The 25,151-nt window shown below is 52.5% G+C and overlaps 1 protein-coding gene across 4 annotated transcripts in view; it reads right to left on the reverse strand.

Annotated features, from left to right (window-relative positions):
• LOC111156363 (slingshot protein phosphatase 1) overlaps positions 1-25,151 on the reverse strand; it is a 59,500-nt gene that overhangs the window by 7,736 nt on the left and 26,613 nt on the right. For 3 of the 4 annotated variants that reach the window (XM_022517166.1, XM_022517168.1, XM_022517167.1), the window contains 11 exons: positions 20,851-20,915; positions 20,280-20,401; positions 16,180-16,248; positions 14,796-14,861; positions 12,020-12,214; positions 10,803-10,896; positions 9,415-9,543; positions 6,845-6,891; positions 5,361-5,507; positions 3,604-3,804; positions 960-1,527 (listed from right to left, as the gene is read on the reverse strand). In XM_022517166.1, the coding sequence (XP_022372874.1) occupies positions 960-1,527; positions 3,604-3,804; positions 5,361-5,507; positions 6,845-6,891; positions 9,415-9,543; positions 10,803-10,896; positions 12,020-12,214; positions 14,796-14,861; positions 16,180-16,248; positions 20,280-20,401; positions 20,851-20,915 (1,703 nt within the window). Of the gene's footprint in view, positions 1-959; positions 1,528-3,603; positions 3,805-5,360; positions 5,508-6,844; positions 6,892-9,414; positions 9,544-10,802; positions 10,897-12,019; positions 12,215-14,795; positions 14,862-16,179; positions 16,249-20,279; positions 20,402-20,850; positions 20,916-24,398; positions 24,590-25,151 lie in introns of those variants that run through there. The other variant, XM_022517169.1, reaches the window with a different exon arrangement.

A 25,151-nucleotide genomic window follows, 5' to 3' on the forward strand; every position in this document is an offset into this window, starting at 1 on the left:
TTTATGTACCTTCTTACCCACACTTCTCCTGCTCTTTATCCTGCCACCCACTCGGTGCCATTTCAGACTGATGGACACATCACCATCCTGGACAGATGTTTTCTATCATCTGTCTTTATGTGTATTTGCTCTTTGAGTGGGAGAAATTCATGAGTAATTAACATTCAGTCTGGAGGTTGGTAGATGGGACTTCCCATTTCACTTGTATTAGAACATGGGAAAGACAAACCCTCTGGATATGGGAACGCATTTCTGAGTGGTCTTACTTGTGAATCACAGCTGTCTCAGAAGATGGACAGGGAGGGCGGGGGGGAACAGAGCTCCTTGGCCCCAGTTGTGGCAAGAGCTGGTGCAGAGTGAGGGTGGGAGCCGGGAGGTGGGCGGCTCAGGACACCAGCCTCGGCTCCCAGGCCACTCGGAGGAGAGGAAAGGCTGGCAGAATTAGTGATTTTCTGAGCAAGGGCCAGCTTGCTAGGACCTTGTTGCAGAAACCCACCAAACAGGATAGCCACTTGGGACTCAGAGAGTCAAGCATTAGCACAGGAGCGGGAAGAGCAGCTATTTGATGATACTGAGCAATTACATCAACTTCTTCAGGGTGGACTGTGGTTATGTCACTCACTGAAGCTTCTGTGCATGGAGCAACCCAGCTGGGGTTTGGCTCAAGATGATTCAGAGTGTGGGAAATTGAGTGGGGTGCGGTACAGCCTCGGGTTCATAAATGCTGAAGCTGGGTAGTAAGTCTTGTTTTACATTTTACGTAAGAAGGATGTTGAGTCGGAAGCTCTGCCTGAGCCGTGAATGAGGCGCATGGGGTGGGGGAAAGCAGTGGGGGAGAAGACCTGCAGGGAGGAGCGCCGGTCCCGCACAGCCCGGCCCCACAGTGCGCCTGCACTTCCAGGTACCCGCAGCCACGCTCCGGTAATGCCCTCTGCCCTCCGCGCCGCCCCGCTGCCCACCTCGAAGTCCTCCGGGCAGCTCCTCTTGCTGTTGTTGTTGTTAAGGTTCTCCCGGTTGAGCAGGCTTTTCTCGAGCTGGGGTGGGGGCCGTCCCCACTGCCCTGCTCCCGGGACCTCCTCCCCTTCCATCTCCTCCACCTGCGGCGAGGAGCCACTCAGGACCTTGGGGCTCCCAAACTCCAGCTTCTTCTTCACTTCCTTCTCACAGAGTCCAGAAGCTTCCTGGGGATGTCTGGCTGGTGTGTGCGCCTCGGCCGGCTCGGCTGGTTCCTCCAAAAGGGCATCCCTCTCCAGATCCTCCAGGTGGACCAGGCTGCCAGTTTCGTCGCTGGGGGAATGCAGGAGGGGGTCTGAGAGCCGCCGGAAGCAGCAGGGGAGAGTGGGTCCCCCTGGAGTGCCGCTGTCTGGGAAGCCGGGCTGGGCAGCATCGTCCAGGCAGGGCAGCCGGGCCTCCGGGGCGCCGTCCAAAGTCTCCGGCAAAAAGTCCCCAGACCCTGCTGGGCCATCCGACGGCTGCTGGAGGCAGGTCTCGCTCTGCTGGCGCCACAACTTGTTGTGCCGTTGTTTGCTGTGGGGGAGGAAGAGCAGAGGAAGGTCATGGGAGGGTGGTGCCCTGAGGGTCCCAGGAGGAGTGCTCAGGGCTGGGCCAGCAAGAGACAGCTCAGGGCTGACAGAAACAGCCTCGGAACCTCAACCTGCACGGCTCCTGGTGGAAGCCCTCAGTGACTCTGCCACGCAACACGTGACTGGTCTAGACAGATAGCTTTTAAAAACAGGTCTCATGATACCATGGTAGTATGGTTATAACGTATCTTTTTTAAAAAGGTTTTATTTATTTATTGACAGACAGATTCACAAGTAGGCAGAGAGGCAGGCAGAGGGAGAGAGGTGGAAGCAGGCTCCCCGCTGAGCAGAAAGCCTGACGTGGGGCTCGATCCCAGGACCCTGGGATCATGACCCAAGCCGAAAGCAGAGCCTTTAACCCGCTAAGCCACCCAGGCGCCCCTGGTTATAACATATTTTTAACGTAAGGATCAAAAAAAAAAAAAAAAATTGTAACGTGGACTCAGGCACATAAGTCACCTCCAGGACCCTTGGGGCACCAGTACCAACATCCTGCAGGTGTGTGGGCTATGATGGGAGCAGGAGCTGGGAAAGGATGTGGATTAAGGGCCTGCCGTTGTTTTTAGGGGTGCCTCAGTTGTTAAGCATCTGCCTTGGGCTCAGGTCATGATCTCAGAGTTCTGAGATCGAGCCCCGCATCGGGATCCCTGCTTGGCAGGAAGCCTGCTTCTCCCTCTCCCACTCCCCGTGCTTGTGTTCCCTCTCTCACTGTGTATCTTTCTACTAAATAAATAAATAAAATCTTAAAAAAAAAAAAAAGAAAGAAAGAAAGAAAAGGGGGGGGCCTGCTGTTGTTTTGAAACATATGGGAGCACCACAACCTGTCGAGCCCGCTCTATGTGCCCATTCCAGGCAAGGCCAAGAGGGCCCCAAGATGGGGTTTCAAGTCAAGGTCAGTGCATTGTGGTTGTGCCCCCAGCCTGAAGACCCCTGGTGAGGCTGTGAGGCGGCAAACCCCTAATGGCAGCAAGGGTCTAAAGAGCTAAGGGAAAGGAGGGCAGGATGCCCCCGCCTCCTCCCCACCCTCCTCCGCCTCCCTTCGTCCAGGGGCCCTGCCTGGGGATCTGTCCAGCCGCTCCCTGGGTGACAGGAAAGGGACTCCAGAGATGTCCAGAGCTATTCTCAGACCCTCTTCCACCCTGCCAGGGCACCCCTGCTTGCTCACACTTGGCCAAGAAGCCCATGGACTGTGCCTGTGGCCTCGTCCTAACACCAGTGAGAAATCATCCAGGGAGAAAAGAGTCCCAGAGTCTGGGTGGAACCCGCCTCCACGCGGCCTCCCTGCACCAGAGCTGTGGGGGCCAGCAGACCTGACTGTGCCCTCTCCCTTGTGCTGCCTGCAGGCTTTGTGGCATGGGGCATGCTAACCTCCAGCGTCCACTCTTCATTCCCCTGTACGCCCGGGATAACCTGTCCTTGGCAGACCTTTTCTAGGTGGGGGTTGGAGATTTCCAAAGCTCCATTTTATTCACCACAAGCCACCACTAGCACAGCATCTGCAGAGGTCAACCTGTGCAATCCTCAGGTAAATCTCACAACAGCTTTCCCTACCAGGTGGGCTTGGGCTGCAAACTAAGAAGGGGAAACCAGGGCTGGGGGAGATGGGCAAGCTTGCCCGATACGGCCCAGCTCATCAGTGCCGGAAGCCGGTCCGCCCTGCCATCCTCGGACCTGCCCTGTGGCAAGACCCGGCCCAGGGCTTGGCAGGCACAAAGCAGATGCTCAGGAAACGGGGACAGCCGCGTGCCTGCGCCACCCATGACGTCATGCCTTGGATGAGAAGCCGTACACCGTTCTCTCCAGCAGCAAAATAGCTTTCTCTGCATGCCAACAAAATCAAACAGATCCCTCCTGGAAACCACGAATCAAACCCCAAACAATAGTTGTTTTTCTCAGCCTGGCTCCTCCCTACTACACCCCCCTCCCTGACCAGAGGCGGGATTTTAGCTGCAGAGGCCACTGCCAGGCCAGACGGGAGCCCAGTGGGTTCTGCCAACCCGTCCCGCAGACGCTCACCCACCTCGCGTCCAAGATGCCTTCATACTCAGACAGCTGCCTCATGAAGCCTGCGTTGGGCCGTGTAATGCTGCGCTTCTGCTTCACGTAGTTGTACGCTTTTTCCAGAGGCCAGCCAAATTCCTTCATTGCATAGGCTATGACCGTGGAGGCAGATCGGCTGACACCCATTTTGCAATGTACCAGGCACTTGGAACGGTTCCTCCTGCAGAAGCAGGGGAGAGGGTCCCAAAACGTTCACGATTTCACTCTCTCAGGTTTTACCCAGTGTGTTTTTTTCTTCCCTTTAAATGCTGAAGTTATCTCCGTGCCCAGACCCCACCCCTGCCATGTCCTGATAATGAGGCAGCAGATGGCCACACACCCTCAAAAGGAAATAACTTCACTGCAAAATCAATTAGCACACAATGAGAAATCGAGATAAATCAGTCCTTGCCTTGCCAAGTTGTGCTGGGAGAGCTCCCAGATCGGCCGCCCTCAGGGACAAAGCAGGATCGCTGGGATGGGCCAGGAGACCAGAAACTCTTTTGCAGGAAGCAAAGGGGCAGTGCAAGGGGCATCTGTAAAAGCTCCCCAGCTGCCCCAGCAGATGGAGATGGGGAACGGGTGACTGCAGAGAAAACGGGGCCAGCAAGTGGAAGGCCACGAGGCCCTTGGGAGGGCAAGATGTTCGCCACAAAGGAAGGGTTGAGGAGCCAGAGCGAAGACGGTGGCACCCTGGACTTGGATGAGGGGAAGAAGGCAGGTGGGCTGGTCATTTGTAAGGAGGCGGTTCTGGCCTGGGCAGGACTGACTGCACAGAAATGGCAAGGTTGTGTTTCTCCAGACCTCATCGGCTTGAAAATGGGAGGGTACACGATGCCGGAAGGGGCTGCACCGGGACAGCTTTATTTGTACAAGAGGTAGACCCACCAGCCTGTCTGTTTATACTGGAAGCAGCTGGCCTGTCAGGTGGGTCTGGGCCCCTTTCCTAGACCACAGGCTTCAAATTCATCCCCATCTGTCAGTGCATTTTGTTTTGTTTTTGTTTTTTTGTTTGACTGCTGGTCTGGAATCTATCCCCCCAGGAATGCAAACAAACTAAGATTCGGTAAGGACATGTTACGGAGCTTTGACCTTAAGGGATTACAAAGCAGAAGACAGGGTTTCTCTCCATAGCAAAGGGTTGTCTCTGTATTCTGGACTTCAGTAAGGCAGAGTTGTTCCAGAGGAGAATAAGGGGAGGACAAAAAAACAGGTGATGCCAGTAACAGGCTCAGAGCAACGGGGACCTCTGACAGTCTGCCCCATTCTATGAACAGGAAAACTGGATCAACTCAGGTGCAGAAGGCGGGCCCTCCCTCCAGGCTCCTGCCTGAGCAGCTTTCTCTGGGGAAGCAGCCCCAAAGGTGCTCACAGTCCACGCACGACCTGCCCACCCCCCTCCTTTGGCTCAGCGACTCCCCATAGACAGAGCTCCCATGAATGTCTACTGGATATGAGACCCTTGCCTGGAAGCAGTGCTGATGACAGAAGTGGGGTGTGATGTCCCAATCGATGATGGGGGAAACAAAGGCTCATTGGGGCCCCCACCTTGAGAATATCAATGACTGTGCCTTTTTGGTGCTAGGGGTCCTGTGGTCTAAAACCAGAGGCCTACCAGCTATCAAAGGCTCCACAAACCAGAGATGTCTGTGTCTGGGACTGCCATCAATTTCTGCCCACCCAGCATCAGCCAGTTACTTCTTCAAACCAGCTTCTTGGGCTTCTCCGCCCACTTACTTTGCTTTGTTTATGAAATGGTACGCTTCGTTCCAGTGGGCAAGAAGGTCTGTTGTCTCTTCGTCATAGACTCGAATGTTATGATATGCAAATAAGCCAGGAAAAAAATTATCTATTTCCCTGGTGACATTTAGAATATAGTCCACACTGTAATGAGAAAAAAATAAAGAACAAATTTGGAGAATCAGAATGAGGAACGACAAAAAAAAACCCCCAAAGTAACAGAAAACTGAGCAAAGAAAAAATTAAGTACACACTTGTAAAATGTGTATGTTTATGGTGGGACTTTCTTCCTTAAATAGGAATTTTTTTTTTCTACTGCTCTCTATATGGTGAGAATGTATTCTAATAAAGAACAAATTTCTTTGTAAAAAAAAAACTTACAAAAAGAAAGTTCAAAGTGTTGCTAAGCAATGGGAATTCTGGAAAGCAGACATATGTATTACTTAGATACATTTTCAGACACTCTCAAATTTTCAAACTTCCTGTTATGAATAGATAGAGGCTTTAAAAAAACAAAGAGCTAAAAGAGAATATATCCATCCATTATTTATGTCCTTGAGAATTGCCTTAAATCCTCTCAAAACAAGGCAGAGTACAAATAAATAAGTAAATGGTGGGGTGGGTCTCCGAGAGCAGGTTCTCTAAACCGGATACATTCCCAGAAGACCAAAATAATTTCAGGAGTTAGAAGATACCTCAGATAGGGTTTCTATGAGAATATTTATAAGTGCTTTACAAAATACGTTAAAAAATCATTTATTCATTCCCAGCCCGAGAAAGCATCGATAGTATCACTCTACATTTTAAGAAAACTTTCCGTTGAAAGAACACATCTTAACCAGTAGTTCTAAAGATATATTTTAAGATTTGTTTAGTCTTGATTTTTAAATGCAGTAATTCAAGAATGCCATCATGTCAGACCCACAGAATGGTGATTTTTGTGGCTGCGTTGTTTAAAAAAAAAATGTCCAGACATCTGTTCTTGAAGATCTAGATTTAAACTTTTTTTTTTCTCTTAATTCCTGCTGCTGGGCATTTCTCAGACAGAGACAGGCATATGTTTCTGACCAAGACTGAGTCTTCAGCCGCCAGATTCCCACTAGGCCCCGAAGTAGAACATCCGGGAGAACCAGGAGTGGTTCTGGGACCAGAGCTCCTGAGTGGCCAGACCGGTGTGTGTGTGTGTCCACACTAGGCCTGCCAGCACCTGTGCCGGGGGGCAGTGGGGCCCAGAAGGGGGCTTGTGGCCCTACCAGCATCCAGGCTGTCCTCTGCCACTGGTGTGTGACTGTGAATCATTCTTGGTGACACACACAATCACACATCTAAAACCCATGAAATATTCAGGAGGTGGCATTTTGAAGCACATCTGTTTAGCTATGCACACCAGCCCAGCCCTTGGCCATGGGTTATAAGGGCTCAGCCTCGGGGGTTTCTAAGCTGCCTGGAAGGACAAGGGGAGACGAGGGGAGCAGACTCACCCTGAGCCCTGCAGTTCCTCCAGATTGGATGCATTCCATTCAGAGCCCTGGGGGACAGATCACACAAACCCCCATGAGTGTCACGTGTCAGCCTCAGAGCTGCATAGGGGAGGCACGGGGTGGGCTAGTCTTGGGTGGGGGAGGGTTACGTCACGGGCCCTTGGCCTTAGACGGCAGACAGAGCTGAAAGAGACTGCTAGCAAAGCAGGCTCCCGGGGCATTCCAGGCACTATCAGCCTGCATGGAAGGCCCTGGCTGCCCCCAGGCCTTGGGGGAAAGGCGAAATCTGTACCCCCGCTCACGAAGTCCTTTCCTACAGCTCCGGCAGGGTCCCTCATCAGCAGCAGTGACCTCCGGCTTGCCGCTCAGGAGAGGGGCACTTTCACACACCACTAATTTAAAGCAGAAGTCGATCTACCTTTCTGGGTATTTTTTAAAGTTCCCACCCTCTGACCCAGTGGTTCCCCGTACAAACAGCTGTCTTAAGGAAATACCCGGAATTTGCACATAGATTTATGCACCAGGATATTTATGGTTATTTGCGAGTACAAACAATGGGAACAACTTAGGTCCTACAAGAAGAAATCAGTAAAATAAATGATGAAGCCACACGATGGGGTAATTAAAAAAAAAAATCATACTTTGGGTGGCTCTTTAACAACACAGGAAAATGCTGCATAATGAAAACAATTTAAAAAAAGAAAACAGGATACAAAACTATATAAACAGTATGAGTCTTTCCTTTCTTTCTTTCTTTTTTTTTAAAGAAGCTATATAGACATAAAAAGAAAAAAACCCAGAAGATGGGAAAATAAATATACTAAACCGTTAACAGTGACGACATCTAGATTTGCCAAATTGGGGAAACTTTTTACTTTCTTCTTTGGAGTTACTGGTGTTTCTGAACCTTCCATAATACATTTTAATGTAATGCCTACGAAAGCGTATTATAAAATGAACCCTCCCGTTTCTGACTTCCCAGGAACACAGTAGGGGAAAAACAAAACAAAACAAAGAAAAAGCTATCACTTCACACTCAGGCAATGCAAATGACATAGAGTCAGATCCCCCCTCTAAGTCTCCGCAGAAACTTCCTTTCCCAGGAGGGCAGACCCCTCAGGATGCAGGAGCCCCAGGGGGCCCAGTGGAGCTGGCAATGTGTGGGTGCTAGCTGGATTTTCATGCTGGAGGGAGAGGCTCAAATATAAGAATTCCTTTAGTATCTCTCATGGAAAAAGTGACATAAAGCACCAAACCTCACTGAAAAAAAAAAAAAAAAAAACGAAAGCTTGCTACATCTGTGAGCTTCCTCTTGCTGTGATCACCACCTAGTGGAGAGATGGCCTGCCTTCTGTTGCTTCCACCAGGAAAAAACCACCAACTTCCTGGGGAGATTAGAGCCCAGGGCTGCCTGACCGCTTTCCAAATACAGAAAGGCTTCAAATCCACACATTCATGTAGGTTTTAATATAAACATTAAATACACACACACACACATGAATTGATATATACATAAATACCTATACATTTGAAATATATATATACACACATATATATTTAGTATTAAGTATATATCACGACACATGCTTTTGAAGAACCATTAATTAATTCTCGTGGGCAGAAAACAAAACTTTCCCTGCCTTCAGCAGCACATACACTTCCTCCACTTTCCCAGGAAGTGATTTTTGCTGTATCGATGGTTGCCATTTACCAGTGCCTACAGAAACTGCACTCGGTGCTTTAAGAACGTCTTCTACTTAATCCTCATAACCATCCCACATGGTATAGAATTCAGGAGAAAAGGCAAAGAGGCTCGCTCCCCGTCTCCCAGCTGCTTTGGCTGGGGAGTGGGAACTTGGCCCTGGTGGGTCTGACTTTCATCACACTGTACTGCTTCTCTAATTTTAGTAACACGCTCTCCTCTATAGTCTCTCTGAGGGACTCTGAGAACTTGCCAGTTGCCTTCTATGGAGATTTGCAGCATTAAGAGCATCCGAGCAAGAGATGGAGGTGGGGGGAAGCTGTGCAACCTGCCCCTGCTTGGGGCTCCCAGGGACTGTCCCTTCGGTGGGCCCGGGAGCAGGGCACGGAGTCGCCGCCCGGACAGAAAGAGGGGAAAAAACGGAGTTTCGCAGTTTCGGTCTGTTTTACCTACTGTTTCTTACGTTTCGGTGATACCAGGCGTGATTCTGGGGTTTGGCAAGCATGTGTCATTTAGTAACTGGGGGCACTAGCCTGCAAACCATGTGGTGGTAACTGGACGGGGCCTTTGTGCTAGTGACTGAAGACCAAGGGTGGAGAGATTCTGAAAACTGCCACCAGTGGACCATGCCAGACAGCCTTCACACCACTCCGCACCGCTCAGCTGGGAGCCCCATCTCAGACATCTGGCAGAGGGCAACTGTGCAGGCCAGAGGAAGGGAGCTGAAGACTGGGGTTCCCAGAACAGCCAGGAATGGGGTTCTAGCAACGCCAGTTTCTCCCTGTCTCTGACTCTGCTGCAAGCTCCACCAAAGTCTGCAGACCAATGTCTCCCCAAACCAGACCCTGCTGTGCACCATGCTTCTTACGAGATAAAGGTGGTCGAAGATGAGGGAGGGCTTGTCCATCTGTCCCAAGATAAGGAGCATCTCATTGTCAATGAATTCCTTGAATTCTTTCAAGTTACAGTTCATTTGCGTCTCTAATTCATTACGGATCTGTGGAGTGAACAGCAGGAAAAATGATTCGTCACAAAACAAAACAAGGGTTGTCCAATTCCAAAGAAGTCATGTTACCACTTAAACTGTGGCTGTTTTCAAAAAAGGTGTTTGGTTGTTTTGGCGTTTTTTTTGTTTTTTTGTTTTTTACCCCAGAGTTGGCACATTGAGACGCACACAGCACAAACACAGGTGGTGGGAAGGCAGGCTACCCAGCCTCACTGTCAGTCTGACTGGGAGAAGTTCATTATTTTATATGAAGAAGCTGACTTGCACGGGATCTATTCTACTGAGTTTAAGGAACCTTTTTTTTAACAATTAAATATCAAATACATCACAGTGAATACATAAAGTCAGTTTTATCCTGCTTTAGCAGGCATCACAATATGATAGTTTTTTGTTTTTGTTTTTAAGATTTTACTTATTTATTTGTCAGAGAGATAGAGTATAGGCAGGCAGAGTGGCAGGCAGAGACAAAGGGAGAAGCAGGCTCCCTGAGGAGCAAGGATCCCGATGTGGGACTTGATCCCAGGACGCTGGGATCACGACCCGAGCCGGCAAAGGCAGCCACTTAACCGACTAAGCCATCCAGGCATCCCAGTTTTTCGTTTTTGTTTTCGGTGTGCAGCAAAGCAAAGCTTACTGAACGATAGGACAAAGCTCCCAAAGAGGGAGGGGACCCAAGAGGGTTGCCCCCAAATATGACTTTTTATGTGTGTTAATTAATAAAAAGGGTAATCTATGGTTTTTTTCAATGGCGCTTTCAAGCCCTCAGATTTACCCAGTTTAAACACATTATAATTCATTGTGGTCTTTGAACAAAAAGCCACCGAAACAAGAAAAAAGTGATCCAGAAAAAAATCTGAAGGCACACAGAAGGCAGTCCAGGGTTGGTAACTTGCTAGTAAGTGAGAATCCTGAAATAAGCAATAAGCGTTTGCTGCATCTCAGCAAAACACAAGGCAGAGGAGAGGGTGCTAGTAGGCCAGTGTGTCTCAGGGCAATGCGCGTGCCTTGGGGAATTATCACCAAAGGTTTTACAGGTTCCGAGAGATCAGGAAATGTGCTCAAGGCCCCACAGCTGGTATGGAGCACAGCGGGATCCAGACTAGAGTGGGATGCTAAGGCTCTTGGGGGGGACAAAGCCTCTGAGAGTCAGAGAAGGCCATGTGGCAGGCCCGCCCCTCTGCTGTGCTTAGAGCGACAGGACACATGAACACATTGTGACCTCCGGCCTGCTGAGGGACGGGCTCTCTTACTTCTTTCGAGGTCACGTTTTCTAGATCCCGGCTCATCATGATGCTGCGGAGCTTGGCCCTGATGACGCGCTCAGTCCTTTCCCCTTCGGTTGGCCTGGGAAGAAGGTATGTCCAGTAAGATGCAGAAGGACAGGGAGCCTGAGGTCCGCGTTTACAGACACACCAGATGCTCCGAGAGCCATGTTCTTTGTGCACGTGTTTTTGGGAGGAGGGGAAAGGGACAGAAGAGTCCGGGCCTGTGTCTAGAACCCCCATGGGAGTCCAGAGTGGCGAGCGGATGGAGAGCTATGGCTGGAAAGCACGGTCCTCGCTCAGGTCTGCAGAGACTCAGGCTCTCGGGACGAGACACTGGAAGCACCCGCGGCATGTCCGCCCACCACCAACCGGACCTTCTGCCTCCACTGGAACATGTCCGCGTGTGAGGGCATCGCTTCGCCCGGCTCCGCTCCTCTCCTTCTTACACGGAGAATCTATGTGCTTTCCTGTAACATCTACCCATCAGCCCTACTTCTACACAAACCACAATTCTTCCACGGGACGCCCCTTTCTATATTTAAAGGCAACCGTCATTCTCCCCAACCCTCTCACCACTTGGGGCCTCCTAGAATGTGGCTTCTGGTCGTCTCCTCATTCAGGCTGACCTCCCTGTCCATGGCCCTTGTAACACAGTCCCAGAGGGACCCATGACTTGGGGGGAGGAGGGCCCTAAGACAGAAGGTAGGGGAGCTGTTTCTTTCTTCTGGACCCAGACCCTCAGTATGTGTAGCCTCAGGCCACATGAGCTCTGCTGGGGGCCACCTGACATGGGCCCCAATTCACTATTGGGGCCACCGAGGAGGGCTGTCCCCAGGCAGTGTCGGTGCGGTTGCATTCTGGGATCCCGGGACGACGGATACCTAATACTCATTGGAACAGAGGGAGAGGCCAGACCATAGAACACGGCCCCGGAGCCGGTAAAGCATGTGAGCGGCGCTTTCCTTTGAGAAGCTGATGGGAGTTACGGAGCTGTTCCCCAGAAACGCATCACACCCAAATGTACCTCTAATTTCAGAAGTGGGACAGGGGTCACGGAACCTTCCTGAGGCCACAGACGACCCGGGGGCGGCAGGTGAGGCGCCCCAGCTCAGGATGCTGGTCCTGGGACTACAAGGGAGGACGGAGGGACCTTGGGCAGACTCAGGGTCTGGCTGGCGTGGGCCGGGCCGCGCCGCACTTACTTGTCCACAAACAGGGCCGGGGAGTCGGGCCGCGTGGACTCCAGGTCCTGCATGGCGTTCCACTCGTTGATGCAGCTCTGATCCGAGCTGATGCAGCTCTCGTAGTATGTGGCCCAGACGAGCGCCACACCGCCAGGGAAGTAGTTGTGTCTGCGCGCCACTTCGCAGGCCTTGTGAAGGACCTGCAGGGCAGACCTGGGGTGAGGAGGGGGGACAGGGTCAGGCCCGGGCTTCTCCCTCCAAATGGGGGTTGAGGGTGGGGTGGGGGGGGTCCCTTAAGGACTCCCTCTGAGCATCGCCATATGTAAAAGGTTACGTGGGGGAAGCAAGGTAGTCCGAGACCTCCAGGCTGCCTGGAACGGGAGCTCGTCTCGGGGACACACGCTGCAAACCCAAGAGCCAATGAGACATCCTTCACTGTGGCCCGTGAGGACACGGTGCAAACCTTATAACTTTCCCGCCTGGGCTAGCTCCTGGACCATCTCCCACTCTGCCAACGAATGCCCAAGAACCCAGATTACTTCTGAGGCCGTGGGAACCACTGCGACGCCCAGCGGGTAGGAAGGAAAGAGTCTTTCATGAGCTGCACATTTTATTGCGTTCTGAATAACTTGCTTTATAACCTTTGCCCATCACCGTTACTAACAGCTCTGATGCTTCGATCTCTTAGGGAAATGAGTGCTAGGAACTCACATCAACACAAGGACAAAATGAAAAAGAGGTTCAGGAAGGAATGGTGGGGCAGAAGGAACAATATGGAAAATGGGGAGAATGTGTATGGTAACACAGCTTAGTCATTTTTTTTTTTTTTTTTTTTTAGCAAAAATCTAGGCTGAAACTTTCTCAGTGAAGGGGGTGAACCAAGGCATCGATGGAGGGTGGGAGTGGGAAGCCCCGGAGGGAGTGAGAGTCCTCAGGGGAGGGCCCACCCCTGCGTCCACTGCATGTGTCCCACTCAGGCATGTCTGTCCTATCTCTAGGCTGCTTCAGGACACAGGCCTGAGCTGCATATTTACTAAATTTAGCTTTGCTCCTGAAGTTTTGGAAAAACTCGTGGGCCTGTTTTTCACTTGCCTGGAGAGAAAGAGGTAAGAAATGATCCAGGGACGCAAGAAACATCTGGGACATCACGGGCATTCGGATTTTGTGATTTTCCCCAGAAGGAGCATGAATGGAGGGCAGTGTGGAGCCACAGACGAGGTGACAGCGGGGCACTATACTGACTACCGACTGGCCCCTGGGAGAATTCAGCCTAACTCTCGCCGTCCCAGAGAACAAAGTAGTGACTGTGAAACGCTGGGCAGAACCCTCCTCAGCAGCCACCAGCTCCCTCCCGAGCCTCTTCCAGATCGCTGGAGACAGAGACCATTGTGTTGGGTTCGCTGCAGGGGTGTTTGTGCGGCCCTCCAAGGATGAGGGAGGCTCGCAGGTGCGTGTGCCCCAACCTGTTTCCCCCAGTGCAGCCTCTGCCCACGGCTACCGCATCCCCGAAGCAGGAGGCCCCCCCGCCCCCACACAGGCTCTGCTCCCCGCATCCCGCAGCGAGGAGCCCCGCGAGAACATGCTCCCTGCACTCCCTGGTCTGACACATGACCCTGCGCGGGTTATGGCCACCTCCCCTCTACAGAGTGTAAACCCAGGAGGACACCAATTATTGTCCGGTCGTATGCCTTCCCGGATGCCCAGTGCCTGGCAGGGCGCTGTTCCCTTCAGGGCGCAAACCGAGCGTGTGCCAGGAATAAGGAGTATGCAGATTTACGCAGGGATGGCATGGGGACAGCAGGAACTGTGGATACAAAGAACGGCATACCTTCGACAACAAAAAAACCACCCAGTGAAAAAACTGGCTGAAGGACCTGAACAGACTTTTCTCCAAAAAAGATGTACAAAGGGCCGACAAGCACGTGAAGAGACAGCCCAGTACTCATCAGGTGGGAAAATACAAGCAGCACCGTTAACGAGATGCCACTTCACACCCGTTAAGAGGGTGAAGATGAGGACTCACGCACTAGCAGGTGCCGGCAAGGACACAGAGAAACCAAACCTTGTGCATGGCCGGCAGGACAGTGAAATGGGGCGAAGAGCCTGGTTTGCAGAAAACAGTTTTGGTTCCCCAGAGAGCGACACACAGAGTTAACTGCGTGCTCTAGAAATTCCACTTCTAGGTACGTCCTCAAAACAACTGAAGACAGGGACTCCGAGAGACACGCTGTCCATCCGCCCGTATTCACAGCAGCTCTGAGCACAACAGCCAAAAGGAGGAAAGAACCCAAATGTCCACTGGCAGCTGATGGGGCCACACAAAAAAAGAGTCTCTAACCACACACCGGAGTAACACTCAGCCTTCGAAAGGATTCTGACACATGCTACAAGATGGACAAACCTCGAAAACATTGCAACCCGTGACAGAAGCCAGACGCACAGGGACAAGTCAGGGATGACCCCCCACTCCTGGAGGGACCTGGAGTAGGCAAACTCGTAGAGACAGAAGGTAGAACAGAGGTTAACCAGGGCTGGGGCGGTGGGGGAGGGAGATATAGCATTTAATGGGATGACGAAAAAGTTCTAGAAATGGATAGTTTTGCACATCATTGATGTGTACTGAACCGCACTTAAGAAATGGTTAATAGGGTTCGCTTTATCTTACCTGCATTCTGCCTCACACACACAAATAAACGCACGGAATGAGCTTCAAAGTCGAAGGGGGTTTTCCTATTCATGTTGGCAGCTAAAAAGATATTGCTAAGGTGGTAAAAGTCCCTAAAAGCACACTTACCACATGGCCTGGACGGATACAGGCTTAAAGACGTGCATCCGTCCCGCTGTGCTGACGCTGAAGCCCCTGGGGATGGAAAACAAAAAACAAAAACAAAAAAAAAAAAAGGAGGCCTGGTAAGGAATCAGACTCTGTGGCCACAGCATCCCGAGGTGAGTGGGCGGGGCCGCGGCGGACATCCTGGTGCTTTCTGAGCAGGGAATACTGGCCCGCTGGATCAAACCAGGGCAAGAGCAGGAAAAAAGTAAAAAAACAAAAACAAAAACAAAAAACGTTCTCCAGTCTGGAAGACTAGCTTCTAACCCAGCTATGTAACCAGCAAGGTCTATCACAAACACAAACCCTAGCAAAGGCAGCACCACCATCTGACACCATCTCGGTCCGGTTCCTGCCACCGTCCCCACCCCCTGCTACTGCCTGCCCCCTACACACCCCGTTTTTGTCACTGCATGGGAAATAGAGTCACAGATGGCAAAATGGGATGAAGCAAAAAAAAAAAAAAAACCAAAAAATAAACAAACCAGAACCGTGATCCCGCCTCTTCAAAACAAAACAAAAACCACATTTTAATTTTTCTTCCCCGAGTCTATGTATGAGGCAACATAACTTTTACCGTTGGCATCTCAGTGGAGGGACAACTGTGTTCAGCTACTTCCGCCTCACGGCAGAAGCCCCATATTTCCCCTGGAAGCAAATGCACAAGGAACCTGGGTGGCTCTTTGTCTCCTGTCCACCTGCCCAGGCCACGTGGATGGGCTCCTCCTCTGCAGAGGCGCCTGCCACCTGCTTGTCTCTCCCTGCACCCCCACAGCTGTGACCTCTCACCGTGTCCTTTCCAACCGTGAACTGACAGCGACCGGCTCCGCATGGAGGGCACGTACCGAGTGCTCATTTAACACATCAAGGTGAATGAATGAGTGTCTGCTGTCTGCCGCTCTGGAACGTCACACAACAGCACATTCCCCCGTAAACGCTCTTCTGTTGATACTTCACGACCCAAATTCCCTTAAATAATGTCCCAAATATCCCCGTCCTTGTGCAGCGCACGGGAGGGCATGTCGCCTCTCCTGCTGTAATGAGCACGTCACACAGATGACTCTGCTCCCCAGGATCATCCAAGGATGCCCAACCAACTCGGGTTGCAAAGCCTACAGTGGAAGAACTGTCTAGTGGTTTTTTTTTTTTTTTTTAAGATTTTATTAATTTGAGAGAGAGAAAGCACAAGGTGGGGGAGAGTGGAGAAAAAGGCTCCCCATTCATTGGGGAGCCCGATGTGGGGCTCGATCCTAGGACCTTGGCATCAGGACCTGAGTGGAAGGCAGATGTTTAACCTACTGAGCCGCCCAGGTGCCCCCGGAAGAATCTTTTAAAGAGATCTCCTTACCCGTCTCCATCAAGGTGGATTTTCGTGTCGCTCCACAGCCGGAGAACCATCCCGATGGTGCAGCTTTTACTGCTCAGGAGGAAAGAGAAGATGCCCAGAGTCAGGGTCCGCCCGCTCATGCACCCTCTTCCCTGCCTTCAGCCAGCCTGTCCAGCTCGCAGAAGGGAACCACCACCCGACCTGGGCCTGGTTGCTGGGTGTGTATCTGGGAGAAGCTCTCAGGCTGTCTGTGTAGGGACCACTTGCCACTGACTTCTAGAAGACATGAGCCTGGGATGGTCCCACCAGAGGGGGTCCCCAGTGACAGTCACAGGGGACTGTGATCCCTCCGAAGTGTGGAGGGAGCTCCAGAAACGCCAGGTCTTGGCTGTGGCCCTCAGGGGGCAGGGAGCGAGCAGCTGACCACATGCCCACACTGCAGCAGGGGTGAAGCCACTGATGGCTGGCGCACTCCTGGCACGAGGTCACATGCACTCTGGGGGACACAGGCGAGCAGTGGTGGCCAACCGGGCCTCTTATCCTAGGGCGGCAGGGGTGGAGAGAGTGCCAACACCATGGCTGGAGTTCACTTCTGGTCCTCTGTTTTTGTACCTTTTGTACAGCTGCAGTTTCAAAACCAGCCTCATCTGCTTTTGCTTTGCTCACCCTAACAGTGAAACGATACTTAGCGACTCTGGTGACAGGTGCCACCAAGAAACACAGAGGGACGAAAAGGACCCTCTCAGAGGGTTACTCAGATTGTGATGAAAATCCTTCAGGCATTTAAAGGCATTTAAGAGACCAAGGGAACAGCCACAGCCAAGGCCAGCTCCGACAGCCTCCAGGGATCTTGAACGTCCGCCTCTGCTACCTCTTAGCAATGGCCCAGGGAGTAACGTGATGCCTCCGACAGCAGATAGGGAGCTCTGAGCTCACAGACCCCTCTTCCTCTGCAGCGCTGGTGAGCAAGGGGCTCTTCCACCCTCTGCTTCTGTCTGTGGGGAAGGCAGCTGCGAGCCCTTCTGGTCAAATCACACTAAGTCTTTTGCATTAGGCAGATTCCCTGACCCCCTCCCCTGCACCCCTACCCAATCTCTACGGGCTGACCCTACTTCCTTTGTAGAGCTGCAAAACACAATGTATGCTGAGACCTGGACGGGCAAGCCGAGCAGGGGGCCCTCGTAGCTCCAAACTGACATGCCAAGAGCGCCCAGGGCAGAGGGCACCTGGGAACACGGGGCCAGGCCTGGAAGACTCACCCCCCTTCAGCACTGAGGACCCACGCCAGGGACAGGTAATGAGGAGAGAAGACGGAGCTACAAGGAACACTGGACTGGACTGGACTGGACTGGGGGGACCAAAGCCCCAGGCCCAGGGCCGGAGGGGGCGTTCCAGGGCAGGCTGAGATGAAACTGTCCAGATGACACAAGGGTAGCATCTACACTGGCCTCGCCCACCTGCAGAGATGGGGAAGAGCCCAGAGAGAGCCCCGTGCATGGGGCTAAGTCCGCGGAGGACCCCGCTCAGAGTCCCCACCTGCAGTCAAGAGCATAGCCAGGGGCCGTGACACGACTGTAAAAACTGCAAATTCCCTAACGTCCCCTCATCTGTCACTCTGTGAGTTTGCAGTCGCCCTGGAGTGACTGACCATAAAACGTCTCCGGGGAGGGAGGGCCTGCGTGCTGGAAGACAGGGGAATGGGGCTGCCCGGCCAGGGAAATGGGGTCTTCCAGAGGAGAAGGACCTCGAAGGGTGAAGTGGGCAGGGGCAGCTGAGGGAGGAGAAAGTTTCAGAGAAAATCGGAAAAGCAGGAGCAGGGGAGCCTGTGGGGCCGGCGTGGGGACTCTCGGGCCAAGTGGGGGCCAGGCCCGGCTCCAGATGCGCCACGGAAGCCCTTCGCAGACTGCATGGTGCCCGCTCACGGCTCTCGTGGGGCTCTCACCTCCCAAAGACAGACCCCGGGCGTGAGAGCGCCAATCTCCCTGGGACACACATGGAGGCTCTCCGAAGGCGCAGGCCACCGCCTCTGCATGCCTGGGCCTGCAGGGCCGCCCCTCAGGCCCAACGACAGGAAGGCCCACTGGGTTCCCATTGCCCTCTGACCACCTGCTCAGCGTCTGCAGCCCCGGCCACCAGACACCCGTGCCAGCCTCGGGGTTGGCGCCTGCATGCGGGCCTGTCTACCCCAGCTGTGTAGGACGACGTGGGGTGCCCGCGCATGTGTCTAATGCCACGGTCATAACCTCCAGACTACGAGGTCGGAGAGCAGAGGCCAGGCACAAGGAAAGAGCTAGCAAGTACAGACGAATTCGCGAACGACGGGGTGCAGGCAGAGCTACAGCGCAGCACTGTGTGGGGTCTACACCACAAGGCAGCCACAAAAGCCTGGCTTCCGAGGCCCGGCTTTGCCAGCCTTTTGTGGCCTTGGGACACCCACCCCGACCTCTCAAGCTGTTATGCCTCACCTGTAAGACATGGGTCAGGGCCACCTGCTCCACGGGGTGGCTTAAGGGCTCAGTGAAACACTGATGACACACTACGGCACCCGCCCTGTGTTCTCCCAGAGAAGCGACAGAGATGGCTGGTGGGAGGGCAGACCTCCGCCGTAGCCACAACCCACAGGGAGGCAGGATCCTGCTCCAGGCCAGAGAGTGTTACGGGAATGGCCCACACGTGGCGAGGGAGGAACTCCGTCCGAAAGGCTGGCTGATCTCCGAAGAGCAAATATCACCACATCGCTGTTCCACACTAAATCCCTCCGCGCTCCACAGAACATGGAGCTCCACCATGTCCCAGAGCGTTGGCCTGGGGCTACCCTGCCATGAGGCGCTGGGCCCTCTCGCCTTCCGGGGCGCTCTCCATGGCTCAGCTCCTAAGACCTGCCAGGCTCTGCAGTCTTCCAGATCCAGACTTCCCAGCCTGCCCAAGGCCACATACACCGGCTCACTCTCCCTACATGTGCCGCACAGAGCTTTCTAAGGATGCTATCCCACACTGGGAAGGTCATAAAAGAAATTTCCTCCCCTCTTTCTTTGTGGACTTGTCAGCCAGATTAGCAGCCCTCTCGCAGGAACAAGACGAGACCACATAGCCACCACCAATTACCGCATCTGTGGCTTTTTCTGTCCTGCCATTGATTCTGCTCGTGATGCCTTCGAATGCACCCCTACTCTCGCCCCATCCCTGGTGCCCACCTGCCCTTTAAGACTCAGTGAGCCATCACCCGCTGCAGAAGGCCCCTGGCTTGCCCCCTCCAAGCCCACCCCTGTCCCATGCTTCCACAAGCCCCCAGGCAACCCCCCATCACCCCGCCATCTGGTCATGGCTCCTTCCTTGCTGAGCTTGCAGGTTCTCCGCGGGGGACAACTGCCTCAGCTGCTTCTCCATGTACCTGGCCCACTGCCTCATACACAGGAGAATGCACACCTGCCTGGGTAGACGAGTGATGACTATGACTACAGGGAGCCTATCTTAATCCAGTTCTCACAAACCCAGGCTCTGCGATGATCTCACGCATACTCACGTATTCTAGATAGAAGAAGAGCCCTTTGCCCTCATTTCACACATATAAGAGGGCCCATGATACAACTAACTTGGCCTCCAGTCACTGGGAAATTCCAAACCTCTCTTCAAGCATCCGACTAAGGACCTGTCAACAAATACTTGGGAATCCACCTGGGATGGGGATACAGGGAAGCACTGGATAGGACACCTATCAGTCACATACGTCTACACGGTCCCATCCCTGCTTCACCTGGCTGGCTCCTGCTTGTCCCTGGATGTCCACCACAGCCATCACCTCCTTCAGGAAGCCCTCCTGGCTCAGGTGCTCTCTTCCATGGCATCCCCAAGAGCAACCCAGTAGTAAACTTCTAGGCTCAGTGAAACTTCTCTATTCTCTCAGCAAACCCAGAGCTGAGAGCAGAGATGGAGTCTAGTACAGCGCCAGGCAATCCCGAGCCGCAGTGGTGCATCCTACTGTTCTGCATGTCCGCTTACCCATGCCGCTGACCACACAACACACCCACCATCACCACCCATGGATATGGCACCACGGAAACCTTTCTCCACGAAACCCGTATCCCTGCCGCCGAAGGGAAGCGCCACCCCACCAGACTCACCTTTCCTTACTGGAAAAGTCGACTCCCAGCAAGATGCTCTCCTCCGTGTCCTGGCGCCCACTGCTGTCCACCACCACCATGTACCGGGCCCGCTCCGCCCAGGCGCTCTCCAAACGGACGGCCTAGACAGGCAAGGATGCACTCACGGACCTGCCTTTCGAGGTGGTGGCCCCTTCCATCACCCAATCAACATCAAGGACTTTTTCTACCTTTCCCCCTGTGAGTTCAGGAATTAAGATGAGATTCTTAAGAGCAGTGGCCACATCCAGTTTATATCCATGCACAAGGGATAGTGTTTGGCTCTGGGAGACTGCTCTGGAGTTGGGATAAATGGGTGAACCGCTAAAATCCGGAGAATGAAGATCTCCACCCTCAGACCCACACGGACGCCTAACATACCCTTTCTCTGGACTTTGCGGGTGGTGAAGAGCAAACCTGGCTCTGGCTTTTGTGAACAATTTGGGAGAATTTGCTAGAACACAGGAACTCCCCACCTCTCACCGCTCATGAATAATTCTGTACTGAATTGCACAATTAAAAATTAAAACTTGCCACTCTCGTCTCTTCTTACCAGCTTGATCCGATCTTCACAACGCAGAAGGTTGATCATTACTTGAAGATGTTGGGGCAAGTCACCTGTTGGACCAACGAAGAAAGTTTTAGAAGGCCACCCACCCACCTTCTAGGCAGAAACCTGCCAGAAGCTGATGTGAAGGGTCTGGATGAAGACGGTGGAGTCAAAATCCCCTACCTCCACCCCAAGAGAAGTGTCACAAAGACTAGGAGGCTCAATTTCTCTTACTCCACTTCTGAATGTTGCCTGGTGAGGATGGAGAGATCTAGCCGATGCCCACGTTTTTAGAAGCTGCTTTTATGTTCTGAAATGTGGGGCACCTGGGTGGCTTAGTTGGTTGAGCATCAAACTCTTGATTTTGGCTTGGGTCATGATCTCAGGGTCATGGGATCAAGCCCCATGTGGGGCTCCCTGCCCAGCACAGAGTCTGCCTGAGATTCTCTCCTCTCCCTCTGCTCCATCCCCCCAGCTCGTGTGCCCAGAGCTTGATGAACATCCACAGTGAGACCTCCGTGCCCGACCACACTGTCCGGTCCCTCTGCTGCCGGGGCTTTGTGGCGCTCGCCTTCTCCGTGGAGTCTAGGGACAGGAGTGTGGCAGGTGCGGTGACTGGGACACAGGCCTACGCCTCTACCGCCAAGTGCTTGCACGTCTGGGCCCTGGTCTTTGGCATCCTTCTGATCATTATGTTCATCATTATTCTCGCCCACTGGCTCAGTGATGATTACCCAAGCAATTTCAGAGGTCATAAAATGTTATGAAGGCTACTAGCAGCTGCTCATGGCCTAAGGCTCGTACCCCTTTTCACGGCAGTTTACATGCACGCCAGGCTACAACCGGATTCAATAAAGCATGATAAAGCATGATTACTTTCCAAAGGCAGTCGTGCAGAACTAGCTCCTAGAGCAATGCCAGAGCCCAGGAGGTGCCTCTGAGCTGAGGTGTAGGGAGGAGAGTTTCTCCGATTTGGTGAGTCTCCATGGACACGGACACGGACACGGAGGATCAACACGGGAAACAGGCTGTGTTTTCCAGGCAGGGCCCCTACCCAAGATTCATAACCAGTGAGCAGCAAGCAGAACTCCAAAACAGCTTATTCCCCACTTTATACATTTTACAGTTTCCTTCTTCCTTTTTTTTTTTTTTTAAAGGTTTTATTTATTTGACAGAGAAAGGGAGAGAGCGAGAGAGGGAAGAGAAGCAGGGGGAGAGGGAGAAGCAAGCTTCCCGCTGAGCAGGGAGCCCGACGCGGGGCTCGATCCCACGACTCCCGGGATCATGACTGAGCCGAAGGCAGACACTTAACAACTAAGCCACCCAGGTGTCCCTATTTCATGGTTTCTCTCTGAAGGAAAGGTTTGTCTGCAAAGACACTGGTCTACAAGTAGTTCGAGGAATAATTCCTAGGAGATCTGATTTGTGCCATGCCAAGAAGGAACAGAATTATCTTTAAAACAAACATTATCCTAGAGATCACAACCGGAATCCCAGAAGGATCAATACACTGGATTTATTCCTTTGACAAAGGCATCTTTGGAATTTCAGGGCAGGTTGACAGATGATGTCCAAATTGTCCTTTTTGCCTCAGAGAGGACTTGGGTCTTTGGGAGCTGACTCCTCTCGTCTGTTCTCTGTGTGACAGGACAGCACGGTGTAGGACACCCCACACCAGCGCTGCCTTCCATGAGGAATGACTGGCAGGTAATGGTTCACTTTTAGGGAGGACGCGGAACTCCTCGTTCTGCCTCCTCTATCCACCAGCACCCCCGCCTGTGGTGACACCACCGTCCCAAGGGCACACACCCGGCTAGGCTGGTCCTGGGCTTGCCTGCATGCCACCACCGTTCACCCCGAGTCACAGAAGCACAGAGAGGAAAGAAAAAACAAGCCCCTTTGTGAGTGAGTGCCCAGATGAAAGGGACATTTTCCACACAGATAGGCTCCTTTCAGCGGGACTGCTTGTGGAGATGGGGAAATGCTGACCGGCAGAACTCCCAAGCGCAGCCTGGCCTCCGCACGCTGCCTCCACGTGCGGACATGTTCACTCAGCACTTGAGGGAAGATCAGAGACCGGAAGCCTGAGGCAGAGGCCCTCGCCAGTCTCGGGCTGGGGACTGGCGGCAGTGACCTGAACGGCTTTTGCATGGGCAGAACTAACCCTCGCTCTTTCTCTGCTCTGCGTGGTTGTGGATGGGACTGGGGGCCATCCGGGACACTTCTCAGGGATTCTAGAAAAACAGGAATTGATGGCAAATCCAGCCTGTGTCTGCCCCAGGGACATTTCCTGGGAGTCCTGGGACTGTCACCGTCCGTCTTGCTTTTCTGAGCCCATCGGCCATTCCAGACCTCAGGGGCAGGAGAGCCATCAGGCCCATAGCTCTCTTCTTACTCTCCAGTACATTCCAGAGATGCATGAACCAGCCCGAATTACATGGCTTTGTGCTTGCTTCCCCAAGCTGCACACAGTATGGGAACACTGTTTGGGTCAGAGGACGGAGACACTGTATGCTATGGGTGAACAAAGCTGGAGCATTCACTTTGCTGTATGTGCTAAGACACGAACAACGGTTGAATTCCTGACGGGACAGAACCATTAGCAGATGCAAGAAGGAAGGTTCTGTTTGCTGTATTACAGTACTCGCAGTCATTGCTAATATACACAGGGCACCCAGGAGGAGGTAAGTATGTTACATGCATACTTTTTTTTTTTTTTTAAGATTTTATTTATTCATTTGTCAGAGAGAGAGAGAGAGGGAGAGAGAGCAAGCACAGGCAGACAGAATGGCAGGCAGAGGCAGAGGGAGAAGCAGGTTCCCTGATGAGCAAGGAGCCCGATGTGGGACTCGATCCCAGGACGCTGGGATCATGACCTGAGCCGAAGGCAGCTGCTTAACCAACTGAGCCACCCAGGCGTCCCACATGCATACTTTTTTTTAAGTAGGCTCCACGCTGAGGGGGCTTAAACTCACGACCCTGAGATCAAGACCTGAGCCAGGATCCAGAGTCAGGCGCTGAATTGACGGAGCCACCCAGGCTCCCCTGCATGCATCCATTTAAATTCCATTCCTGTCTGAGGTACTGGCACTTAATGGCCATTGTTAAGATTGGGCAACTGAGGCTCTGAAGTCGACCGTGACTACTCAGTAAGTTGTAGGACTGGGGGGGCACCTGGGTGGCTCAGTGGGTTAAAGCCCCTGCCTTCGGCTCAGGTCATGATCCCAGGGTTCTGGGATCGAGCCCCACATCAGGCTCTCTGCTCGGCAGGGAGCCTGCCTCCCCCTTTCTCTGTGCCTGCCTCTCTGCCTACTTGTGATTTCTGTCTGTCAAATAAATAAATAAAATCTTTAAAAAAAAAAAAAAAGTTGTAGGACTGGGATCACTAGCCAGGTCTGTCTGACTCCGAATCACACATTCTTGCCCAAACCACACTGCCTCCTGACAACTGAGTTTCAAACAGAGCTAGGTCTTGAGTCCAAGTAACAATATGTGAAAATCCCGACTGACCCCTGGTGTTCTCTGTAAAGTGTAAGACACGAAATTCTAACCTAGGCATTCAGATCCAAAATGAGGCGAGATGACTTGAGGTGAGAGACAAAATGATCCCGGTGTCAAGGGAACTGGCCCCGGCTCCTGGCTGCTTTCACCTGCTGTTGTTCTGAGGTCAGAGGGCTTGGCAGATCGCACTGCGAAATGCGTTGCCCTGCCCAGAACTGCCTGCAGAGGCCACAGGCCTATTACAAAGATGCACTTGTACGCAATGTTTGCTGGTTCCTCTTTGCAAACTGCCTTCGGTGTCAGAGTCCAGGCACCTGAGAAAACCAGCCTCTGTTACTATATGGGCATCAAGTACCAGTGCCTCAGACAGGAATGGACAGGAATTTCCTACTTGTGTGCTACTGGACCTAAATGAATACTGGGTTTGATCCCCACTTTATCACTTCGGTCTATTTCCCAAAACCAAATCCACTGTTAAGTCATAAAGACTTCCTACCCCAACACCTGCCACAGACCTGTAAAGGAATTCCCCAAATGAGAGCTTCCCAGAAGCTCAGAGAAACGACCAGAGTTCTCAGAGGAGGTACAGGACATCCCAAGGGAGTAACTATCAAGGGGACAATGTCTTGGCTATAACAAGTTCTGGTGCATTTGTTTAAAAAAAAAAAAAAATTCATACTGTAACTCAAAATCTGTAGTTTACTGATAAACTGTGGGTGAGAAACCTTTACATTCAAACAGAACGCTGCCGACTGCCTTACTTCTAGTGCAGACATGCGCAGTCCACAGGGTGCTAGCTCTCG

Source organism: Enhydra lutris, unplaced genomic scaffold (genome assembly GCF_002288905.1).
Source record: "Enhydra lutris kenyoni isolate GAN:26980312 unplaced genomic scaffold, ASM228890v2 scaffoldscaffold46, whole genome shotgun sequence".
In the NCBI taxonomy this organism is placed as follows: Eukaryota; Metazoa; Chordata; class Mammalia; order Carnivora; family Mustelidae; genus Enhydra; species Enhydra lutris.